Here is a 22,608-nt window from a genome sequence, read left to right as displayed (position 1 = left end):
ATTAAATGATTTAGACAATGACTGGTGATCTTTTATATGTTAATGACATTAATTAAAGATGGACTGTCAATCTGACACTGGGAAACACACCAATAATGTGTACAATAGATACGAGAGCAAGTGTGACAGGGATTTGTGAAAAGACATTCTAAAACCTGGGGAATGAAACAAAAATTAAGCAATGCAAATGTCATACTTAATAGCCCAGGAGGGCAGCTGAGCTGTGAATAATCTCTTCTGTGAACGAGCAAACTTTCTTGGACTCTAACATTCATAGTGATACAGTGTAAGCACTCATACTTTTATATCTTATGGTCTTATATTTTATAGAACATAAAAAAACACTGGCTTTGTAAATTTTATTACATCTAAATAAACATTTAGATGTAATAAAATTAAACACCAAAATGTTTACTTCATTATACATTTAGTCAGGAATTATAGTTTGGAAAAAGTCTAACTAGTAAAATAAGTTATGTCACAATTGCACAATAACAACTAAGGCAAGTAATAAAAATGTAAGTACTTATCAGAATGATATCCTTTGCTGGATCAAGCCGCACGTTGAAAATACTTCGGAGGTAAATACAAGGCTTATTCCTTAAATTGCATCTTCTTCCAGAAACAAAAAGTATCCTAGATGGACTCAATGTATCTTCACACTTTGTTTACAGAGGTGATGTGGGCGTCTACATGTTTACATTTCTCATGTGTATATTTATAATATCAATAGTGAGTGCTGCACGTGGGCGTGATCACATTACAGATAATGAGCTCAGACGGGAAAGACTGGACCTCGCATTGGTTTCACACGGATTACTTTATCAGAAAACATTTGTTTTTGACATGACTTACTTCATTTAATATACACTTTCTATAGATATACAGTCAAGCCTGAAATTATTCATACCCTTGGCAAATTCTGACTTAAAAGTTACTTTTATTCAACCAGCAAGTTTTTTTGATTAGAAATGACACAGAGGTCTCCCAGAAGATAATAAGACGATGTACAAGAGGCATCATTGTGGGAAAAATATTACTCATCTTTTATTTACATTTGAACAAAAAGTGACATGTCCAAAATTATTCATACCATTCTCAATAATCAATAGAAAAGCCTTTACAGCAATCAAAAGCTTCCTATAATTGCTGACCAGGTTTTTGCATGTCTCCACTGGTATTTTTGCCCATTCATCTTTAGCGATGAGCTCCAACTCTTTCAGGTTGGAGGGTCTCCTTGCCATCACCCTGATCTTTAGCTACCGCCACAGATTCCCAATTGGATTTAAGTCGGGACTCTGGCTGCTTTTGCTTGCTAACCATTTCTTTACCACTTTTGCTTTGTGTTTTGGGTCGTTGTCCTGCTGAAATGTCGACTGATGCCCAAGACCAAGTTTCTCTGCAGACTGCCTGATGTTGTTGTTTGAATTTTAATGTATTGCTCCTTTTTCATGGTGCCGTTTACTATGATTAGTTTCCCTGGTCCACCGGCTGAAAAACACCCCCAAAACATTAGGTTCCCACCACCATGTTTGACAGTGGGGATGGTGTTCTTAGGGTTGAAGGCTTCTCCTTTTTTACGACAGATGAAGGCTACATCATTGTGGCCAAACAATTAAATTTTTGTTTCATCTGACCATAAAACAGATGACCAGAAGTCTTCTTTGTCCAGATGGACATTTGCAAAGGCCAAGTGGACTTTTGTGTGCCTTATCTGGAGAAGTGGTGTCCTCCTTGGTCTGCGTCCGTGGAACCCAGCGTTGTGCAGTGTCTGTTGGACTGTCTGCCTTGAGATGTTGCCACCAGCAGAGCCCAGATTCATCAGGATGGCCTTGGTGGTGATCCTTGGATTCTTTTTTACCTCTCTCACTGTCCTCCTGGCCAGCACAGGTGTCACTTTTGGCTTCATTAAAAATGGCAGAGCATTTTAACTTAATTTAATTTAATTTGCCACAAAACACTCTTGGTACATTTGTCAACCCCAGATGGTTGACCGGTGCAAAAGTGTTCACATCACTAGAGGCTGCAAGTGGCCTTTTGAAAATACCCTTGCGCCCTGAAAACAGCCGGTTATCAATTATCATGATGCTATTTGCTAGATATTGTTTTAAAAGACTTGCTTTTGCCAAAAAAAATGCAAGAGCTGCTGACATGCCTAAAACGAGTTCAGGTGTACATGGACAGTGCAATCGTATGCAGGAATATGACACATGAATAAAGAATGTAATAGGAACAATAGAATTAGCAGGCCTAAAATTAAACAAAAATAAATGTGTGTTCCATTCTCAGGTAGTTGATGCGAAGTCCCTGCAGACACTGAGAAAGCCAAAGCCATTGCTGAACTCAAAATCCTCAAGAAATGTACAGTACATGAACTAAAAAGAGTGTTAGGGATGATTATTTATATGGGGAAATATATACCTCATCCTGAAACTCTCTGAGGTCCACTATAGAAACCTCAATGGTTTGCCTTCTGGAAATCAACACATATGTCTGTAATTGGCTACACTGGTCAATGCTGCAAACACATTGTTTTTTGTTTTGTTTTTTACCTTTTTTTATGTAGCTTTTTTTACAATACAGATTGTGTCAAAGCAGCTTTACAGTGTTAAACAGGAAAATATGGGAAGTGTTCCTGGTTCCGGTTGACCTAATTAAAGCAGCCTAACAATCCATTTATGCATTTAAATAATAGAAATGCAGGAGAAATAAAAAGTTGGTTCTTTACTTAAACTGACAGAGTGTGTCTGCCTCCCGAACGACGCTAGTAGTTTGTTCCAGATTTTGGCAGCTAAATAGGAAAAGGATCTGCTGCCTGCAGTTGATTTTGATACTCTAGGTATTACCAAATATCCAGAGTTTTAAGAATGCGGAAGACGTGAAGGACTGTAATGTAATAAGAGCTTGCTCAAGTACTGAGGAGACAAACCATTCAAGGCTTTAGAAGTAATTAGCAAGATTTTATAATGTATACCGTGTTTAATAGGGACTGTGTTGGGCACATTACTTTAAAAAGGTAATTAGTTATAGTTATTAGTTACTTCTTACAAATAATAACTGAGTTAGCAACTGAGTTACATCATTATACAAGTAACTAATTACCAGGGAAAGTAACTATTGTGTTACTTAAAAAAAATAGTTTTGATGACACCAATATTAAATAAGGTTAAATTATGTACACTACTCTACACTATTTTAATGTTGCTGCGGGACAATGTGAGAGACACCTTCCAGGGGCTTAATATCACGTTATTGGGATTGCTTCAACCTGCAGACATGAAAAACATCCCATGGCAAAACTGTTGCTGTCTTTCTCGTTTTTTCTTGATGACCGCGAAAATAACTAAAAGTACTCAATTTTTTTCAACTGCAATACTGTTTCAACTGCCCACATCACCTCCATAAACAAACATGAACATTTATCAAGTTCATCTTGGCTACTTTTCGTTTCTGTAAGAAGACGCACTGAGAGGAATAAGCCAGAATCTACCTCAGAAGAAGAACGCAACAAAATTTATAAAAAAAAATTATTCCCATCACAGAATAGGGAGCCAGTGCAGTTTTGACAGATTTGGGCTAATATGGTCATACTTCCTGGTTCTAGAAAGCATGAAGAACAACCACCCAAAAATTATTACAATAATCTACCCTTGAGGTCATGAATGTCTGAATGGATTTACAGACTCATAAACTAGAGCGAGCTCTGGAGTGGACTTATGGACTGGCAACTGCAACTGGAGGGTCTGGAGTGGATTCTGCCACAGAGAAGTGTGTATGGACCAGACACTCAAAATGGCAACCACTATTACTTGAAGGGCAGCAGAAGGTGGGAAATTCTCTGAGATCGCTGGGCTTGAGAGTGCTGAGGCCGTGTAGCTGGGGATGCCGGCCACCCGCACTGACATGGTGTGTCCGCCAACCTGGAAGCCAACCTGTGGAATGCCTGGGTTACTTAAAATGGAACATTCACATCCATGTAACAATGGCATCCATGACAGCTGAAGACTGTGGCATGATATCCATGATGGCTGGAGGCTCCTTCATGATGTCTGTTACAGCTGGAGACTCTGGAATTGGTGGTCATGACAGCTGAAGGCTGTGGCGTGATGGCCATCTTTTGAAAAGGCTCTGGACCGGCGGCCATCCTGTGAAGAGGCTCTAGTGTGTTCCATGATTATTCTAACTCTCTCCTGTCTGGGTTCTGCTTTTTACTTTTAAAGCTCTGCACCCTCATATCTTTCTGGCTTAATTCACATTTGCAGTCACTTTTAGATTAGGTTTATTCTAGGTTTTTGTTGTTGTTGTTCTAGTAAAAATGAACACTTGCACTTTTGAGAAAGGAAAATCAACCTGGGAGTAAAGTCACATTAATCGTGGAGAGGTAATTTACTTTTCAGAGAACATTAATATCAATGGTTGATATAAGCCACTTTTAGGATAGAGCAATTTGTTCCATCTGTCAAGATTGTTTTTTTCTTTTAAGAGATGTACATTGTTCAATTTTGGGATAGTTCTTAACATCAACAACCTTATCTAATTTCTTGATAATCAGACTTTGTACAGTTAATGAGTAGCCAGTCACCCTGCTAAAATGGCTAATGAAATCATGTGCTGATGGGAGGAAAGTTGATAGGTTTGTAGAGTATAAAATTATGTTGTCATCATCAAGTAGGTGTTTTGAGGTGAGACACAGTTTAGGCCAGGAATCCTCAAATCTGGCTCGCGAGATCCACTTTCCTGCAGTTTAGCTCCAACCCTGATCAAACTCACCTGTGATTTTCTAATGATCCTGAAGACATTGATTAGCATGCTTAGGTGTATTTGATTAGGTTTAGAGCTAAACTCTGCAGGAAAGTGGATCTCACAAGTCAGATTTGAGGATCGTTGGTTTATGCTATGCTTTTTGTGAATGCAAACTCAAAGTGGCTTGGACAAACACTTCCAGTCTTAGCTCATTGCTTAAGGTTAGTTGAAGGGTATTGTTACGAATGACGACGGAGATGAGGATCCAATTGCAAGCTTTATTAGACAGATCGTAGTCGACAGACAGGGTCAAAACACCAGCAAAGGGGAATAAACAGGGTAATCCGAAAGAGTAATCCAGTGAACAGGCGTGAAGGTCGTAATCCAGTAGGGCAGTCCAAAATAACAAGGAAAACAAACGAAACAAACAAGGCAAAACTAAGACTAGGCTAAGACTTGGAAAACAAAACAAGAATTAAACTAGAAACTATGGAACTCGGAAACAAGACACGGAGAAACAGGGAAATTGCTCGGTAGAGTTAGCTAGGCAAAACAATACTTCGCAGCTTGTGTTTGGCATGGTGCTGCTTAAAATGGCTGACAGACAGGAAGTAACCAGTGAAGCAGCAGAGGGAGCAGCAACAGTCACTGAGAGGCAAAGGCTCCCTCTGCTGGCCTGGCGTAACAGGTATATAGAAGGGTTCCCTTAATTAGGGTCACTGTACTGCAAATTCCAATCAAACTTGCCTGCCTGTATTTTTCTAGTAACTCTAAAAACCTTGATTAGCTTGTTCAGTGTGGAATTTGAGGAACCCAGGTCTACAGTTTTATCATATCTGTCTTTTATTTAGGTTCACAGAGTTCCTGGAGCCTTTTGAAAGAGTTATCCAACCTGAGGAACTATGGCTCTACAAGAATCCTCTGGTGGAATCAGACCACATCCCAAAGAGAGTCATGTTTGTAAGTATATATCATTCAACACATTTCAAAACTGCTCATTGTGGCTATGGTGATTAAATCTGTGAAATCCACACCTTCACAGAATTCATCATTCACACGCATGTTGCAATGTTTTATCAAATAATATGGCTAATTTGATCATTGCATATAGGTTCACACACAGACTTCTGACCACTAAAATGTTGTATTTCTTTTAAGGACTTTAGATGCATTTTGCATGATTATGAAGTAATCTTCCATTTCTTCACACTGATTTTATATTCCTGTCTGACGAGTAGCTTCAGAGATATATTTTCCCATTATTTTACACTGATACAGGAGAAGTAAAACAAATAATCTTTATTTATTGAATTAATATGAATAAAAATAAATAAGTTATATTTATATAAAACATTGCACAACAATCTTTATGACTATTATTTTTTTATGTTATATATATATTTTTAATATATTCTTTCCAAATAGTTAATGAGATCTTCAGTGCAATAGGTGAAGGTTTGGTGGAAGTCTGTAGGATACTGCAGAGGCATTGAAACTTTTTCAAGTGGAAATGTTATGTTAATATAAATTTCTACTAAATTTTTACTGAATATTTGTGAATATTTTCTTAGTTTTAGGGAGAAAGAAGAAAGAAAAAAAAAGCAACAGAATATATTTAGTTCAACTATATTGTAAGATGTAATCTTATACACTAGCGCAGTACTTGTAGATCCCTTCCAATAAAGTATGGCTCTTAAGTTAGAAGCCCAATAATAATGCAAAAAAATGGGAAGTTAGGGAGCAGGAGAATGTATATGAGCATTTAATCATTATATAAAGATGTCTCTGATCAGAACTTCCTATATATAAAATATGTCCCCTTGACATTGTCCTCAATCTTAATGCAATTGCCAGTGGTTCATTTTTAGTGAATTTTTACCAGACAGGCCACCGAGGTTACTTTGGTCAACCAGCAAACTTGTTGTAAGGATTGCTTTCTGTGGATAGTCCCATAAATGTCACAGTATAGCTTTATAATCTTTTGAAAAAACACCTCAAAGGCCCAAAAGCTAAATGGCCACTTTTGTTTAAACCCTGGAATTCTGTACTGATAAAACTGAACTGAATGGGAATTTCAAGTGATAATTAAAACACTTTTTGAGAAAGCAGTATCTGGTATCCGTAGAGGGTCATAATATATTTGTGTAGGAACCTTAACATATTTTGAAAATATAGAAAGACAATCACATAATGCCAGTGCCAGAAGAAGCCTTTGTCAGGTCAATCAGCCTTTGGATAGAAAAACAGGGTAACACTTTAGAATACTGTATCTTACTTACTGCAGAACTAATAAGGAATTATTGAAGAACTAACAGCTAACTATTCATTAACACTTGACTCATTACTGTTAACTACTAAGGAAGATGTGCTAACTAGTGATGCGCGGGTCGGGGTTTTTTTCAACCCGCGGGTCCCGCAATTATGAAATTATTTGGCCCGCCCCAGCCCGCCCCGCAGTACTGTGTCTATTTTTACAACCCGCCCCGCCCCGCACCCGCGACAATTAAATAGACATACTAGGCTATGCATTGTAATGCAAATGAAAACCGAAAGTGCTTTTCGCCCTTTAAACTGGCAACAATACTGTACGATTATGAATATGAACCATAAATCAAATCATATTAATAACAAGATAATCAGTGGTGTAACGTTAGTGGTGCCGGAAGAAATGTGGGTATATATGCTTCATTTATGAATATCGTTTTGAACTTTCTATTTGAACGCATTCGTTTACTGGATCCTTGGACTGAAAGGTTTAAAGGTTCACTGGTTTAAGGAAGTTCTGATCATGAAAATCTGCTTCTTTTTATTTGTAAGATATTGTTTTCGTTATTATGTACTGTTTAAAATGACTAGGGTGCAGGAGACGCAGCGGGCGCAATCACCAAATACATTTCAAAGCAAGCCGGCGCCACAGTCCTGAGTGTGGACTCCTGACTACATCATTGCTGTCTTTATTGTGTGTTTTTAGCGAATATTTACATTCATTCACATATGACTGGATGTGGTTGACTGTCATGATTTTGGCTAATGCAGGATAATGCGCATCAGAGGAGATTTAAATACGCATAGCACCAGGCCTGCAGAGCCGAATGAGCGTTCGCTTGATGCGCTTTGGCTGGCAGCGGGAGCTGCTTGGCGCTTTCGTGACGTGACGTGTTGATAACCTTATTAAAGAACTTAATAAAATATGAAAATAGATATTCCCAAATATGTAATATAGGCTATAGGGAATTGCACGCAACATACATTGATTTTTTTATTTTATTTTGTTTTTAATGACCCGCCCCAACCCGCCCCGCAAATAAAGTGACAGTTTCTTTACCCGACCCGCGGGTTACCCGCGGGGCCCGCGGGCTATGAGACGACCCGCGCATCACTAGTGCTAACTAATAAGTATGTAATACAATTTTGAGAATGTGTTAAGTAACAGGTAGCTAATCAATAACTAATGTATTCTGTCATACCTCCTGAAGAACTACTATTAATTATCTAGTAGTTATGGTTCAAAAAACATAACTATGTAATAACTACTACAGAACAGTTATATGCAAATAGTCACCATAATAATCGGGCTGTGGCCCACAAATCAAGTACTTGAGTAAAATTACAGATACCACAATAAAATATTACTCCAGTTATTAGTTATTAATATTAGTCCAATTATAAATAGGCCTATTCATTTTCAAAACTACTTGAGTAAAAGGACAACTACAGTAGTAACTTTGTTACGGTCTACTACTATTATTAGCCTATAATGAAAATGAAATATACTCTTGTGAAATTATCTGATAATTGTTTATTAATTACTAAAGGGTTCACTAATTTTACTTTAGAACAGGCCTATTGTTGCAGGTTTGAAATAAGTCTTGCAGAATTATTTGATAATTATTTATTAATTACTAATGAGTTCCCATTGTTTTCACTTTAGAATACTGTTTCAGGTTCTAAGTAATTCCTGCGTAATTATCTGATAATTCTTCATTAATTACTTAAGGGTTGACTATATTTGCGCTTAAGAACAGGTGTACTGTTGCAGGTTTGAAATGAGTCTTGCAGAACTATTTGATAATTATTTATTAATTACTAATGAGTTCCCTTTGTTTTCACTTTAGAATACTGTTTCAGGTTCTAAGTAATTCCTGCGTAATTATCTGATAATTTTTCATTAATTACTTAAGGGTTGACTATATTTGCGCTTAAGAATAGGTCTATTGTTGCAGGTTTGAAATGAGTCTTGCAGAACTATTTGATAATTATTCATTAGTTACTAATGAGTTCCCTTTGTTTTCACTTTAGAATACTGTTTCAGGTTCTAAGTAATTCCTGCATAACTATCTGATAATTTTTCATTAATTACTTAAGGGTTCACTATATTTGCGCTTAAGAACAGGTGTACTGTTGCAAGTTTGAAATGAGTCTTGCAGAACTATTTGAAAATTATTTATTAATTACTAATGGGTTCCCAATATTTTCCTTTTAGAATAGGCCTATTGTTTCAGGTTTGAAATACGTCCTGCAGAATTATTTGATAATTCTTTTGACAACTCTAATTCTATTTACTAATGGGTAACCTGTATTTTTACTTTCGCTCAGTCCTGGCCTTACATACAGGAACTGAATTAGTATGATATATGCTGAGGACACACAGTACTTTATACAAAATATAAAAACTACAGTAAGTTATTGTCAGGATGTCACCTCAACCACACACTAGAGTCACACCCTCAGAAGAACCTCCCACTCGTTCAGGATCACCTGAGTACTAATTACTAGCACCTGACTTCACTTACCACACCCTATATATACGCACTGCATTCAGTCACTCACCATCTGGTCTACGGATCACACCCCTTGTTATGCTGCTCCTCTGGATCCAGTTCGGACTCTGTTTCACTCCTCTGTGCCGGCTTACCACATTACCATCACCCAAGGACTGTTCAGATAAGACTATCCATCTTTCAAATCAACATTGCAATAGCCTGAAACTTACCTGCTGTTTTAATAAACTTACCTCATTTTTATATACACTTACCTCCGTCTCTGCATCCGTCTGTGTGTGTGACAGAAGACCAGATCGTACCGAAATGACCACCGAAGAGACCACTGCACCAAACCCTTTCACCGAACTCATCAACGCTGTCAAGGCGGCTCTCACACCATCTCCACAGCCGCCATCTGCCTCAGGAAGTCCCATGGCCATTCCTACAACGTTTGCTGGAGAAGCGGCTGAGTGCAGCGGTTTTCTACTACAGGTCGATTTATACATCCGGATGCAACCACAACAATTCCCCACGGACGATTCCAAGGTAGCGTTTCTTATCTCTCTGTTAACCGGCAAAGCATTACAATGGGCCAAAGCCATCTGGAATGCAAATAATCCCATCATTCATTCTTTTGAGCAGTTTACCAGTCATTTTTCCGAAGTATTTAGCACCACGACCAGTATACTCACAGTCTCAGACCAACTCTTCCGGCTACAACAAGGATCTTCTTCGGTGCACGAATACACTCTTCATTTCCGCACGCTGGCGGCAGCTAGCGGCTGGAACGAGATCGCTCTGCTAGGGGCTTACCGACAAGGCCTTCATCCAGACATTCGAGCAGCCATGGCGCTGTACGACGATTCCATCGGTCTAGAGACTTTTCTACAACGAACCACTCGAGTTTCCCAGCGACTAGCCGCCTGCCAGCCCTCACAAACCGCTCCTCAGTCCGCTACGGTGGCAGCTTGTCCTCCAGTACCAGAACCCATGATTATCGATTCCACTAGACTCTCCAGGACAGAACGTCAACGCCGTATCACCTCTGGACTCTGTTTGTATTGTGGCCAACCCGGTCATTTTCTGCACAACTGTCCAGTCAGACCCCCACGTCCAGTGGTGAGTACAATTCAATCAGAAATACCGACTGCTCAACTTACCTTAATTCCAGTAACAATTCATACTGCCGAACGCCATCTCTGTTTCTCTGCTCTTATTGATTCAGGTGCGTCGGGTAACTTCATCTCCCAAGACTGTCTAGAGAATCTTCAGTTACGCCGACAACGACACTATCCAGAGTATGCTGTACGAACTATTCAAGGAAAACCACTGGGACGTGGGCGGATTCGGTATTCATCACCAACTGTCACTCTGCAAGTAGGATTGTTTCATCAAGAAAGGATTAAATTTCTGGTACTGGAGCATTCCACCGTCGACATCATCCTCGGTCGTCCATGGCTACACATCCACCATCCAGAACTCCGCTGGGATCCTTGTGACATCATCGGCTGGAGTAAGCACTGTCTCAAGAATTGTATGTCCTCTCAACTACCTGTTTCTGGCTCTCTATCCATAGCTTCTACAAAGATCGAAAGCCCCGATACTACCATCTCGGTCGAAATCCCAGCGGAGTACATGGACTACGAGGATGTATTTAGTAAGCAAGCTGCCACCCATCTTCCTCCACACAGGCCATGGGACTGCGCTATCGATCTGCTACCTGGAGCTCAACTACCCAAGGGACGGGTATATCCACTGTCCAACCCGGAGCGCCAGGCGATGGAGGAGTACATTCAAGAGGCTTTAGCACAGGGATTCATTCGCACATCTACCTCACCGGCCGCTTCCAGCTTCTTCTTCGTGGGTAAGAAGGATGGAGGTCTCCGTCCCTGTATAGATTATCGACAACTCAATTCTCAGATAATTCAACAGCCTTATCCACTACCACTCGTTCCTGCCACCCTCGAGGAACTCCGCGGAGCTCGCATCTTCTCCAAGCTGGACCTGCGGAGTGCTTATAACCTCGTTCGTATTCGGGAGGGAGACGAGTGGAAGACGGCCTTTATAACACCAACTGGCCACTACGAGTATCTGGTTATGCCCTACGGTTTGTCCATCAGTCCCTCAGTCTTCCAAACGTTTATGAACGAGGTGTTCCGGGAGTTTTTACATCAGTTTGTAGTAGTCTATATTGACGACATTTTGATTTACTCCCAGAACCAGGCCGAACATCGCCAGCACGTCCGTCAGGTCCTCCAAGTCCTACGTCAACACCACCTATTCCTGAAGCTGGAGAAGTGCGAGTTTCACAAGACAGCGGTACAGTTCCTGGGCTATAACATCAGCTCCGAGGGTGTGCAAATGGACCAAGAAAAGGTGCAAGCCATTCAAGATTGGCCTCAACCCCACCCCATCAAGGAACTACAAAGATTTCTGGGTTTCTCCAATTTCTACCGCCGGTTCATCAAGAATTACAGTTCCATTACTGCACCTCTGACCTCCCTCCTTCGTGGGCAACCTAAACATCTCAGTTGGAATTCCCCTGCCCTCGAAGCTTTCCACCAACTAAAGAAGATTTTCAGCACTGCTCCTCTTCTGCACCACCCGGATCCGGAGCGTGCCTTCGTGGTCGAAGTCGACGCATCTACCATCGGCGTCGGAGCAGTGCTGTCCCAAGCGGCTGGTGACTCCTCACTCCTCCATCCCTGTGCCTACTTCTCCAAGAAGCTGTCCTTGGCGGAGCAGAATTATGACGTAGGCAACAGAGAGCTATTAGCCATCAAGCTCGCCTTGGAAGAGTGGCGTCACTGGCTGGAAGGGGCTAAACATCCAGTCACGATCATCACCGATCATAAGAATCTCCAATATCTCCGAGAGGCTAAACGGCTCAATCCAAGACAAGCCAGATGGGCCTTATTCTTTACTCGATTCCAGCTGAAGATTACCTACCGTCCCGGATCAAAGAACATACCCGCAGATGCTCTATCTCGACAATTCTCCAGTGATGCCCCCATTGAACCTGACTACATCCTTCCCCCTGAGATCATTGTTAGCCCCATCCAGTGGGACATCGACACCTGGATCCAAGACGCCACTCTCCAAGAGCCTGCTCCGCCTGAGTGTCCAGAAGGTAAGATCTATGTCCCAAGCTCCCAACGACAACACCTTCTGGACACGGTACACCAATCTCCGGGCTCTGGACACCCAGGTAGCAGAAGGACCCTCTCGCTGCTCCAATCTCGTTACTGGTGGTCCAGTATGGCCCGAGATGTCATCAGGTACGTCCAAAGCTGCTCAGTCTGTGACACAACTAACACCTCTCGTCATTTGCCCGCAGGAAAGCTGGTGCCTCTCCCTGTCCCAGAGCGACCCTGGTCCCACCTCGGGGTTGACTTCGTGACGGACCTTCCCAACTCTGAAGGCAACACCTGTGTGCTCGTTATCGTGGACTGATTCTCCAAGGCGTGTAAACTGGTCCCCCTACGAGGTCTCCCTACGGCCTTGGAAACCGCCGAGGTCCTCTTCCAGCACGTCTTCCGTCACTTTGGTCTCCCCGAGGAAATAGTATCGGACCGGGGTCCTCAATTCATCTCTCACGTATGGAAGGCCTTTTTCAAATCTCTCGGTGTGTCTGTCAATCTTTCCTCAGGATATCATCCGCAGACCAACGGCCAGACTGAGAGAAAGATCCAAGAGCTGGGACGTTACCTCCGGGCCTACTGTTCGGATGACCAACACAGCTGGAGCAAGTTCCTCCCGTGGGCCGAGTACGCACAAAACTCCCTACGCCAAGATACCACCGGCCTGACACCCTTTCAGTGCGTACTCGGTTTTCAGCCTCCGCTGTTCCCCTGGACGGAGGAACCCACTCATGTTCCAGCTGTAGACTACTGGTTTCGAGAGAGTGAGAGAGTGTGGGACTCAGCTCATCGTCACATCCAGAGAGCCATCCGTCGACACAAGGACTTTGCCGATGCTCACAGGAGACCTACTCCATCATACCAGCCTGGAGACAAAGTGTGGCTCTCCACCAAGGACATCCGGCTAAGGCTACCCTGTCGCAAGCTGAGTCCCCGCTATATTGGTCCGTTCGAAATCCTGAGGCAGATCAATGAAGTCACATACCAGCTTCAGCTCCCACCCAGGTACAGAATTCACCCCACCTTCCACGTATCACTCCTGAAACCATTCTTTCCCTCTGCCACAGAGTCCACCAGAGCTGAAGCTGGACCTCCTCCTCCAGAGATCCTGGATCAACCGTCTATTTACACCATACGAGAGATCCTGGATTCCCGACGTCGAAGGGGACACTTGGAATATCTCATCGACTGGGAGGGGTATGGACCTGAAGAACGTTCCTGGGTGGTTAGAGACGACGTACTTGATCCTCAACTCCTAGCTGATTTCCATCGAAACCACCCAGATCGTCCTGCCCCTCGCGGTCGTGGTCGCCCTCGACGTCGGAGTAGGGCGTCGGGAGCCGCCCCTGGAGGAGGGGGTAATGTCAGGATGTCACCTCAACCACACACTAGAGTCACACCCTCAGAAGAACCTCCCACTCGTTCAGGATCACCTGAGTACTAATTACTAGCACCTGACTTCACTTACCACACCCTATATATACGCAATGCATTCAGTCACTCACCATCTGGTCTACGGATCACACCCCTTGTTATGCTGCTCCTCTGGATCCAGTTCGGACTCTGTTTCACTCCTCTGTGCCGGCTTACCACATTACCATCACCCAAGGACTGTTCAGATAAGACTATCCATCTTTCAAATCAACATTGCAATAGCCTGAAACTTACCTGCTGTTTTAATAAACTTACCTCATTTTTATATACACTTACCTCCGTCTCTGCATCCGTCTGTGTGTGTGACAGTTATCGCATGGCACTGGAGTGGTAGTTGGGTTCCTATCAGAAGCTAAGTGAATTTCTTACAAAACATTCACAAGACAATTCAATACACAGGCAAAACCTGTGAAGTTTATTCCGTTTATTAATATTGCATTTGCATACTACTACTACTGCTAATAACATTTATATATGAAAGGGTCACAACTCAGTTTAGTTGTGTATGACTGTTCATTAGTAGTTACTTCATAGTTATTTTTCTTGAACCTTAACTACTAGATAATAAATAGTAGTTCTTCAGGAGGTATGACAGAATACATTAGTTATTGATTAGCTACCTGTTACTTAACACATTCTCAAAATTGTATTACATACTGATTAGTTAACACATCTTCTAATCTAACAATGAGTTAATTGTTAATGAATAGTTAGCTGTTAGTTCTTCAATAATTCCTTATTAGTTCTGCAGTAAGTAAGATACAGTATTCTAAAGTGTTACCAAAAACAGTTAATGTCAAGTTGGTTTGCAGAAAAGTGACATTGTGTTCTTTTTATTTTACAGGCAATTTCATTCCTTACCCCATTGGCTGTGATATTTGTGGTGAAGATTATACAGAGAACAGACAAAACAGAAATTAAAGAGGCTTGTTTAGGTGAGTTGCCCAAACCACGGTCAAAAGATATAGTTAACAAAGTCATAAACTAATTATATAAAAAATTTTACACAATGGATGTTTTTACCATTATTATAGATGAAAATGTCTTATACGATTATTGAAAATTATTACACTGCAATCTGGAAAGATTGATCAATTGTCAATTGTGGCAACCAACAAAATAAAATTTCTACATTTTGTTTACAAAAGCCCATCCTCATATCAGACCACTCATTTCACAGGGGTCAGTTGCATAAACTTAGTCTCTATGTTAAGACAGTGTCTTAAGAACTCGTTTGACCAGCTAGCAGATAACTAAGGGGTAATCAGTCTTATATTTTGGATCCAACTTAGACTAATCTAAGTTTTTATGTAACCAAATTTTAAAAAATTTGACCAGTCTTAAAGAAAAAAAAAATGAATGACTAACTTTTAAGTCTGTCTAAACCTTTTATGCAACTGGCCCAGGTTCTAATTTCACGTCTCCTGTATCACTGCAGACTCACTTTCCTTTGTGTTGTTACAAGTGCAGCAATTTCAATTATCGATTATATTGATCTTTTAAATTGGTGGACGTCAGCATTAATATTGCACTAATATTGTTTTAGTGTTTGTCTCTTGTACGTTGTAATGAATCTTTTTTTTAATACAGATATGTTTATAAAACAGTTCTAGCTCTAATCAATATTTCATGTTTCAAGTATATGTAATTATTTGTAGCTGTGTAATACTGTCACTGTTTTCCTGAGTCAGTAAAAGTCTTGTTCTAGCCTTGTCATTCATGTCTTGATACGCTTCACGTCCTCGTTATTTACATTTGAACAAAAAGTGATATGTCCAAAATTATTCATACCCTTTGCAAACTGTTCAAAGTTCTTTAACATTCCAAATAGTCCAAGCTGTTCTAAAGCATCCTAATTACCCTGATTCATTCGGAACAGCTGTTTTAATCAACTCAGAAACTCTCTGCTGTTGGTTTGTGGACAGTCATGGCTAAGACAAAGGAGCTCACTGAGGACCTGCGGCTGTTCATTGTGGCTGCTCACAAGTCAGGAAAGGGCTATAAGACCATATCTAAATGTTTTAAAGGTCCAGTGGCTACAGTGCAAAGTATTATTAAAAAATACAAGACGTTCCGCACTGTGAAAAATCTCAGAGGACGTGGTCGGAAGCCAAAAGTGACACCTGTGCTGGCCAGGAGGATAGTGAGAGAGGTAAAAAAAATGAATCCAAGGATCACCACCAAGGCCATTCTGATGAATCTGGGCTCTGCTGGTGGCAACATCTCAAGGCAGACAGTCCACAGACACTGCACACCACTGGGTTCCACAGACACAGACCAAGGAGGACACCACTTCTCCAGATAAGGCACACAAAACCCTGCTTGGCCTTTGCATCAGGACAAAGAAGAAGACTTCTGGGCCCGTATTCACAAAACATCTTACAGCTAAAAGTAGCTCATAAGTTGCCGATTTAGGAGAAAATCTTAAAAAATAATGGGCGTGTCGGTCCTAAATTTAGGACTCATAAGTTTTTGCTCTAAGAGTGTTTCACAAAGTGTTTAGCGCTAAAACTAGCTCCTAAATCTGTGCAACATAAAGACTGATTTATACGTGTCCGCAAGTTCGCTGGGGTTTGTAAAATCACCCATTTCGCATGGCTGTGTGCACGGCTTCTCGAGTGAACTGTTCGCGTGTAACCCAATTTCTCACGAAAAATGTTAAAGCTGTTTTGGCTGAACAGGTACGCCTGTACAAACATCTCTATAATCCATCAATGCGTGACCATAGAAATAGTCAGATGGCAAAAAACTCATCGTGACCTGTATTGGAACGGGCGAAAACTTTTGCAAAAAAGTTTGTTGAGACTGTACATTTTGTGTTGGTTTTACTGTTGAAGACTGCTGTAATAAAAATATTTCTCATAATTGCTTTTGTTAGTGTTTCACATTACTTATTTTCATAGGCGTAATGCACAGGTGGGATGAGTGGGACACTTTTTGCAAAGCTATTGTCCCACCACTTTTTTGAACATCTCGCAGCAAGGACGTACCTAATGCTGATGAAACATTCCTTTCTGTTAAATAAGGTGCTGACGCTGGAATCTGTATTTTTTTTCTGAAATCATGCTTAATGTTCGTTGCGGAACTTTCTCAATGCGGCTCGTGCTCAGTGTTCACACGCAAGCGCTTCAATCCCTCACTTATGACTCATTACGGTTAAAAATCAAAACATAATACACACAAATGTGTCTCTGATATAGGATCACTGATGAACATATTTAATTTTATTAAGGGATGAAAAAAGCTATGTGACAGCAGATTAGAACAGAAACCCTCTGACTCATCTAATGAACATTCTACCACTAGACTACTGGATATTACTCATAACTGATGCATATCTATGCATTTATTCACTGCAACATTTATCTCAAGGCTAATAACATATTATTAAAGTACATGTAAGAATAAATTTATCATGTTAAAAACTAGTTTAATGTCAATACATTATGTACACATGATCAGAATCTGTAACCACAAAACATTTCATCTTACCACTAAAAGTTCTCCTAAATGCTAGTAAAAGTTTTTAGCTAAGAGTTTTCTCTTAAAACCTATTCACAAAGCTGCTGAGACAAACTTTTACTAAGGAATAGAGAGAAGTCTTCTAAAAGTAAGGGCGGGGTCGTTACTATGGATGATGTTGACATGCTTGTTAACTATGCACACAATGATTGGCTGACAGGGGAGGGGTCTCTGTCAGAGATTTATTTATAGAAATATTGTAACGTGCACTATTATATCATATTTAAATAAAGGTTTTAAAATAAAAGTTGCCATATTCAAATAAAGATTTTAAAATGCAGGCTAAGTGTCACTAATTAAACGTGTATCTTCAGCCACATGTGCGCTCCTCGTATACAGTTAGCGGCTATGCATATAAACAGCCTTTTAATTAACAGGGTAGAATAATCATAGGTGATAGTAAGGCATGTAAACGTAAAAGAAAACCAAACTGGACGCAAGAACAACTCTTACTTCTTGCCCAATTTGTTCATGAAAACAAAGTTGGGATAACCTCAAAAACTAAAAGAGATGTGTGGGAAAATATATGTGTGCAAATAAATGCAGCTTTCCCACTTTTGTCCAGAAGCAAAGATGACTGTGAAAAGTGCTGGTATTCTTTGCAAAGTCATGCAAATTAAGGCAGAGATTGCAGAATTTAAGTGACAAACAACTGCTACAGCTAAACGGACATTACTTTCAAGTTGCCGATAATGTTTTCATGTAACCTTATGCTATTGCAGATTAAAATCCTTAGCCTTATTAAAATATTTATTGCATTCATAAGAAGCTGCGATTCGAGGATTGTCAAAACATTGATCTGTGGCGTTATTGAGTTTTTTCTATTTGTTGCAAATCTACAGCAGTCCTTCGCGACTAAGACCACATCTTCTGAAAAGCTCATTATCATCCAATGCTTCTAAAATGTTTCTGTTCCGAGGCAGACAGCCGGCAACAGCCATTATAGGATAGTTTTAGGACTTGATCTTAGTGACTTAGGAGTCCTCCACTACTCCTAACATTTCACAGATTTAGGAGCTAGTTTTAGTGCTAAAACGGTTTGTGAAATACTCTTAGAGCAAAAATTAGGAGTCATAAATTTAGGATTGTTTTAAGCATTTCTTTTAAGATTTTCTCCTAAATCGTTAAATTATGAGATAGGCTACTTTTATCCTTAAGATCTTTTAGGAACAGGGGCCCAGAATTTGGTGATGTGCGCACGCAGGCAGCACGGTGCAGAAGAACGCGTCGAGTATAAATCAGCCTAAATAAGGCTTAAATCACAAGATCAAATCCTTACCTTCCTAATATTGCTGTTGGTGGCGATCTGCCTCGGAACTTAAACGTTTTAGAAACACTCTGCATGTATATGCACGCATATTCCTACACAACTTTTTTTTTAGTCTTGGAGGTTATTTTCATTTGATTATATCCTACGTTGGGCAAGAAGTAACAGCTGTTCTTGCATCCAGTTTGGTTTTGTTTTACATTTGCGTATCTCGCTATCAGCCATGATTATTCTATCATGAATAGAAAACAAGCTTTTTATGTCGGCGCCGATAGCCTAGCGGTTAGTGCGTCATATATAGTGTAATTCTGCTCAAAGCGCCCTGAGTTTGATTCCCGTTTCGAAATATTTTGCTGCTCCCGCCCCCTTATCTTCACCCAATGATTTCGTGTTAGTTCTCTGCTATTCTGTGTCATTAAAAGCATAAAAAGCTCTTTAAAAAAGTCTGTTTACATGCATATCAGCTAATTGTTTATTATAAGAAGCACACAGGTAAAAGGCTGTCAATCATTTGAACACTTGTTTATTAGTGACACTTGCCCTGTATTTTAATTTTTTTTTAGAATGTGGCAACATTTTTACTAACTTTTTAAAACTTTATTTGAATATGGCAACATTTACAACAATATTTCTATGAATAAATGTCTGGCAGAGATCCCTCCCCTAACAGCCAATCACTGTATGCATGGTTAGTGAGCATGCTGACATCATCCATAGTAATGAGGTCAACCCCGCCCCTTACTCTTAGCTTAAGACTTCTCTCTACTGCTTAGTAAAAGTTTGTCTCAGCAGCTTTGTTAATAGGTTTTAAGAGAAAACTCTTAGCTAAAAACTTTTACTGCTATTTAGGAGAACTCTTAGTGGTAAGATAAAATGTTTTGTGAATACGGGCCCTGGGGCCGTATATATAAAGCTTCTCAGAGTCAAATTTTAGTCTTAAGTGTTTCAAAATTCTAAGAGTGACGTAATTTTACTCTTATTTCTGGACTTAAGATAAAGAGTGATTCATAAAAGTTCTTAAGTGTTAAGACTAGGTCTCAGCTCCTAAATTATTTAAGAGTGTTGGAGAGGTCTCCTAACCTAGTTAGGAGTAACACAATGGCAGCAAAAAGGAGGAAACACACACTTTACAATCAACATATGACATATTGGAGTTATATGATGATATGGAGTTGATAAAATTATACAATCGTGACCATCAAGCATTCTTTAATGTATTTATTTTTGTAATTGACCAAGTAATAAGCATAATAACTTAATCCACTCTACAAATCAATGCTCTAGCTGCAATAATATGTTTGTTTGTTTATTTATTTTCACTGGAAAATTTGAAAGAATGTAAAAATGCAGCAAAGCACTGGTGATGACACAGTAAGCAGGGTCTTAAATATTGTGACACTAACCTCACCAAACACATCAGTGACCAAAAGTGATGTGTGGAGGGTTTTAATGACCTCACATTTCACTTAAACCATCAAAATATGAAAAAAAAAAAACACTGATCAATGTTGCTAACTGCTTTCAATTGAAAGTAGTTAAAACAGTCACACAATGTAGCTGATGAGGATGAGGACATAATGGTGAGTTCACTGATCTATATAATATAAATATATCAGTGGGAGAGTGTTGTAATCTAAATAAAGTTTAGTCTCAAAGTCTCAAAAGGGGGAAGGACGTCAACAAATCTAGTGACAAAATCACTAAACTGTCAACATTGACATTGAATACAACATAATCAGTTATTAATTTTGTGTTGGTCCTCTCTTGTTTTTGCATGTGTTCATAATTTCTTTGTAGGACAGAAATGCCAAAACATATGACACATTTTACTGCATTATTATCAAAAAAATAAAAGTAAAACAATTGACTCCAAGCAAATATGCAATATGCTTACAAAATCAGTAAGACTTTTTTCTCTCTCTTGGCCACAACTTAAAGGCAGTTTAATGACTTTCCAACTAACCGTCAAACCATGCTGCAAAACAAGAAACTTTTAAGTTTGTGGGCTTTCTTTGAGTTCTTGGAGCTGTTCACATCATTGCTCCAACTGTAAATGAGGAGACATGGATTTCAAAGCATTAATAATAATTTGTAAAAGCATTTGTTTAACCCTCCTGTTAACCTAAAATCCGCTAACACCTTTTTTCCACTGGGGTCAATTTGACCCCAGCAATTTAAAACCTCCAGAATATGATTTTTTTTTGCTAAAAGGTTAGTGTCAGGTAATTGATGTCTTTGTTGACTACTTAACAACACTCTGAAACACACCCCCCCCCCACACACACTTCACTGTCAAACACCTGTGACAAAATCTCACTGAAAGAGAACCTTTGCTTAGAGGCAATTTGAGACAGCAATTCAGTTGACAGTGGTTCTCGCAATACTTCAGGTATGGTTGTGTTAGTTTTATTTTTTATTTTTATTATACTTAACATATAAAATTATAGTGCATATTATAAAATCATAGTATGTTATAGTGACCTCAACATCACCCATAACAAATGTGTGTAATTTTTTTATATTTCTTATGTTTTATACAGCTAAAAGACCCTGGGGTCAAATTGACCCCAAAGAACACCGATGTGACAAAATGTGTACGGGGCATTGAAAAAATAATATCATGTTAATTTTATGTTTACCAAGTTTTCCCCATTAAATTAGGAAAAGTCATTCAATCTAAAGCAAAAAAAAAAAGTCAATTATATATGTACATACGTTAAACATTGAATGGGGTCAAATTGACCCCAAGGATAACAGGAGGTTAAATACACTGAAATATTAAATAGTGTCTTAATTAAATGTTTGTATTGTAGTTCCATCAAATAATTGGTGTTGTGCTGCTGTGACTCACATGAGCAGGCTCACTATTGGCTGATTCAGAGGTCAAGGGCGGCCATTTTGTGTTTCAATCATTTTAGTCCTTAATTTACAACACTTAAGTCAGAACTTAAGAATCAGTCTCAAACTTTACTGAAAGTTGCTTTTAGAGTCTCCTACTCTTAAAAAAGTCCTACTTCTTACTAAGAATTTTTTGACACTTAAGTCAAAGTTTAAGACTACTCTTAAGAGCATTTCTTAGAAGTTTTATACATACGGCCCCTGGTCTTCTGTTTTATGGTCAGAACAAAAATATTTAATTGTTTGGCCACAATGAGGTAGCCTTCATTTAGAGTAAACCCTAAGAACACCATACCCACTGTCAAACATGGTGGTGGGAACCTAATGTTTTGGGGGGTTTTTTCAGCGGGTGGACCAGGGAACCTAATCACAGTAAACGGCACCATGAAAAAAGAAGCAATACATCAAAATTCTCAACAACAACATCAGGCAGTCTGCAGAGAAACTTGGCCTTGGGCACCAGTGGATATTTCATCACGGCAACAACCCAAAACACACAGCAAAAGTGGTGAAGAAATGGTTAGCAGACAAAAACATTAACATTTTGCAGTGGCCCAGCCTGAGTCCCTAATCAAATCCAATTGAGAATCTGTGGAGGGAGCTAAAGATCAGGGTGGTGGCAAGGAGACCCTCCAACCTGAAAGAGTTGGAGCTCATCGCTAAAATACCAGTGGAGACATGCAAAGAGTTGGTCAGCAATTATAGGAAGCGTTTGCTGTAATAGCCAAAATAAGGCTTTTCTGTTGATTCTTGTGAAGGGTATGAATAATTTTGGACATGCCACTTTTTGTTCAAATGTAGATAAAAGATGAGTAATATTTTTTTTCCACAATGATGCTTC

At 39.7% G+C, this 22,608-nt stretch overlaps 1 protein-coding gene across 1 annotated transcript in view; it reads left to right on the top strand.

The window, feature by feature from the left end:
• Nucleotides 1–22,608, top strand: part of plpp4 (phospholipid phosphatase 4) — a 296,113-nt gene that overhangs the window by 165,117 nt on the left and 108,388 nt on the right. Inside the window, exons 2-3 of the mRNA XM_073835225.1 lie at nucleotides 5,595–5,703; nucleotides 14,925–15,015. Of these exons, the coding sequence (XP_073691326.1) occupies nucleotides 5,595–5,703; nucleotides 14,925–15,015 (200 nt within the window). The remainder of the gene's footprint in view (nucleotides 1–5,594; nucleotides 5,704–14,924; nucleotides 15,016–22,608) is intronic.

The sequence above is a fragment of the Garra rufa genome, chromosome 2, assembly GCF_049309525.1.
Source record: "Garra rufa chromosome 2, GarRuf1.0, whole genome shotgun sequence".
NCBI classification, from domain to species: Eukaryota; Metazoa; Chordata; class Actinopteri; order Cypriniformes; family Cyprinidae; genus Garra; species Garra rufa.
This window is presented reverse-complemented; position numbering and strand designations above follow the sequence as displayed.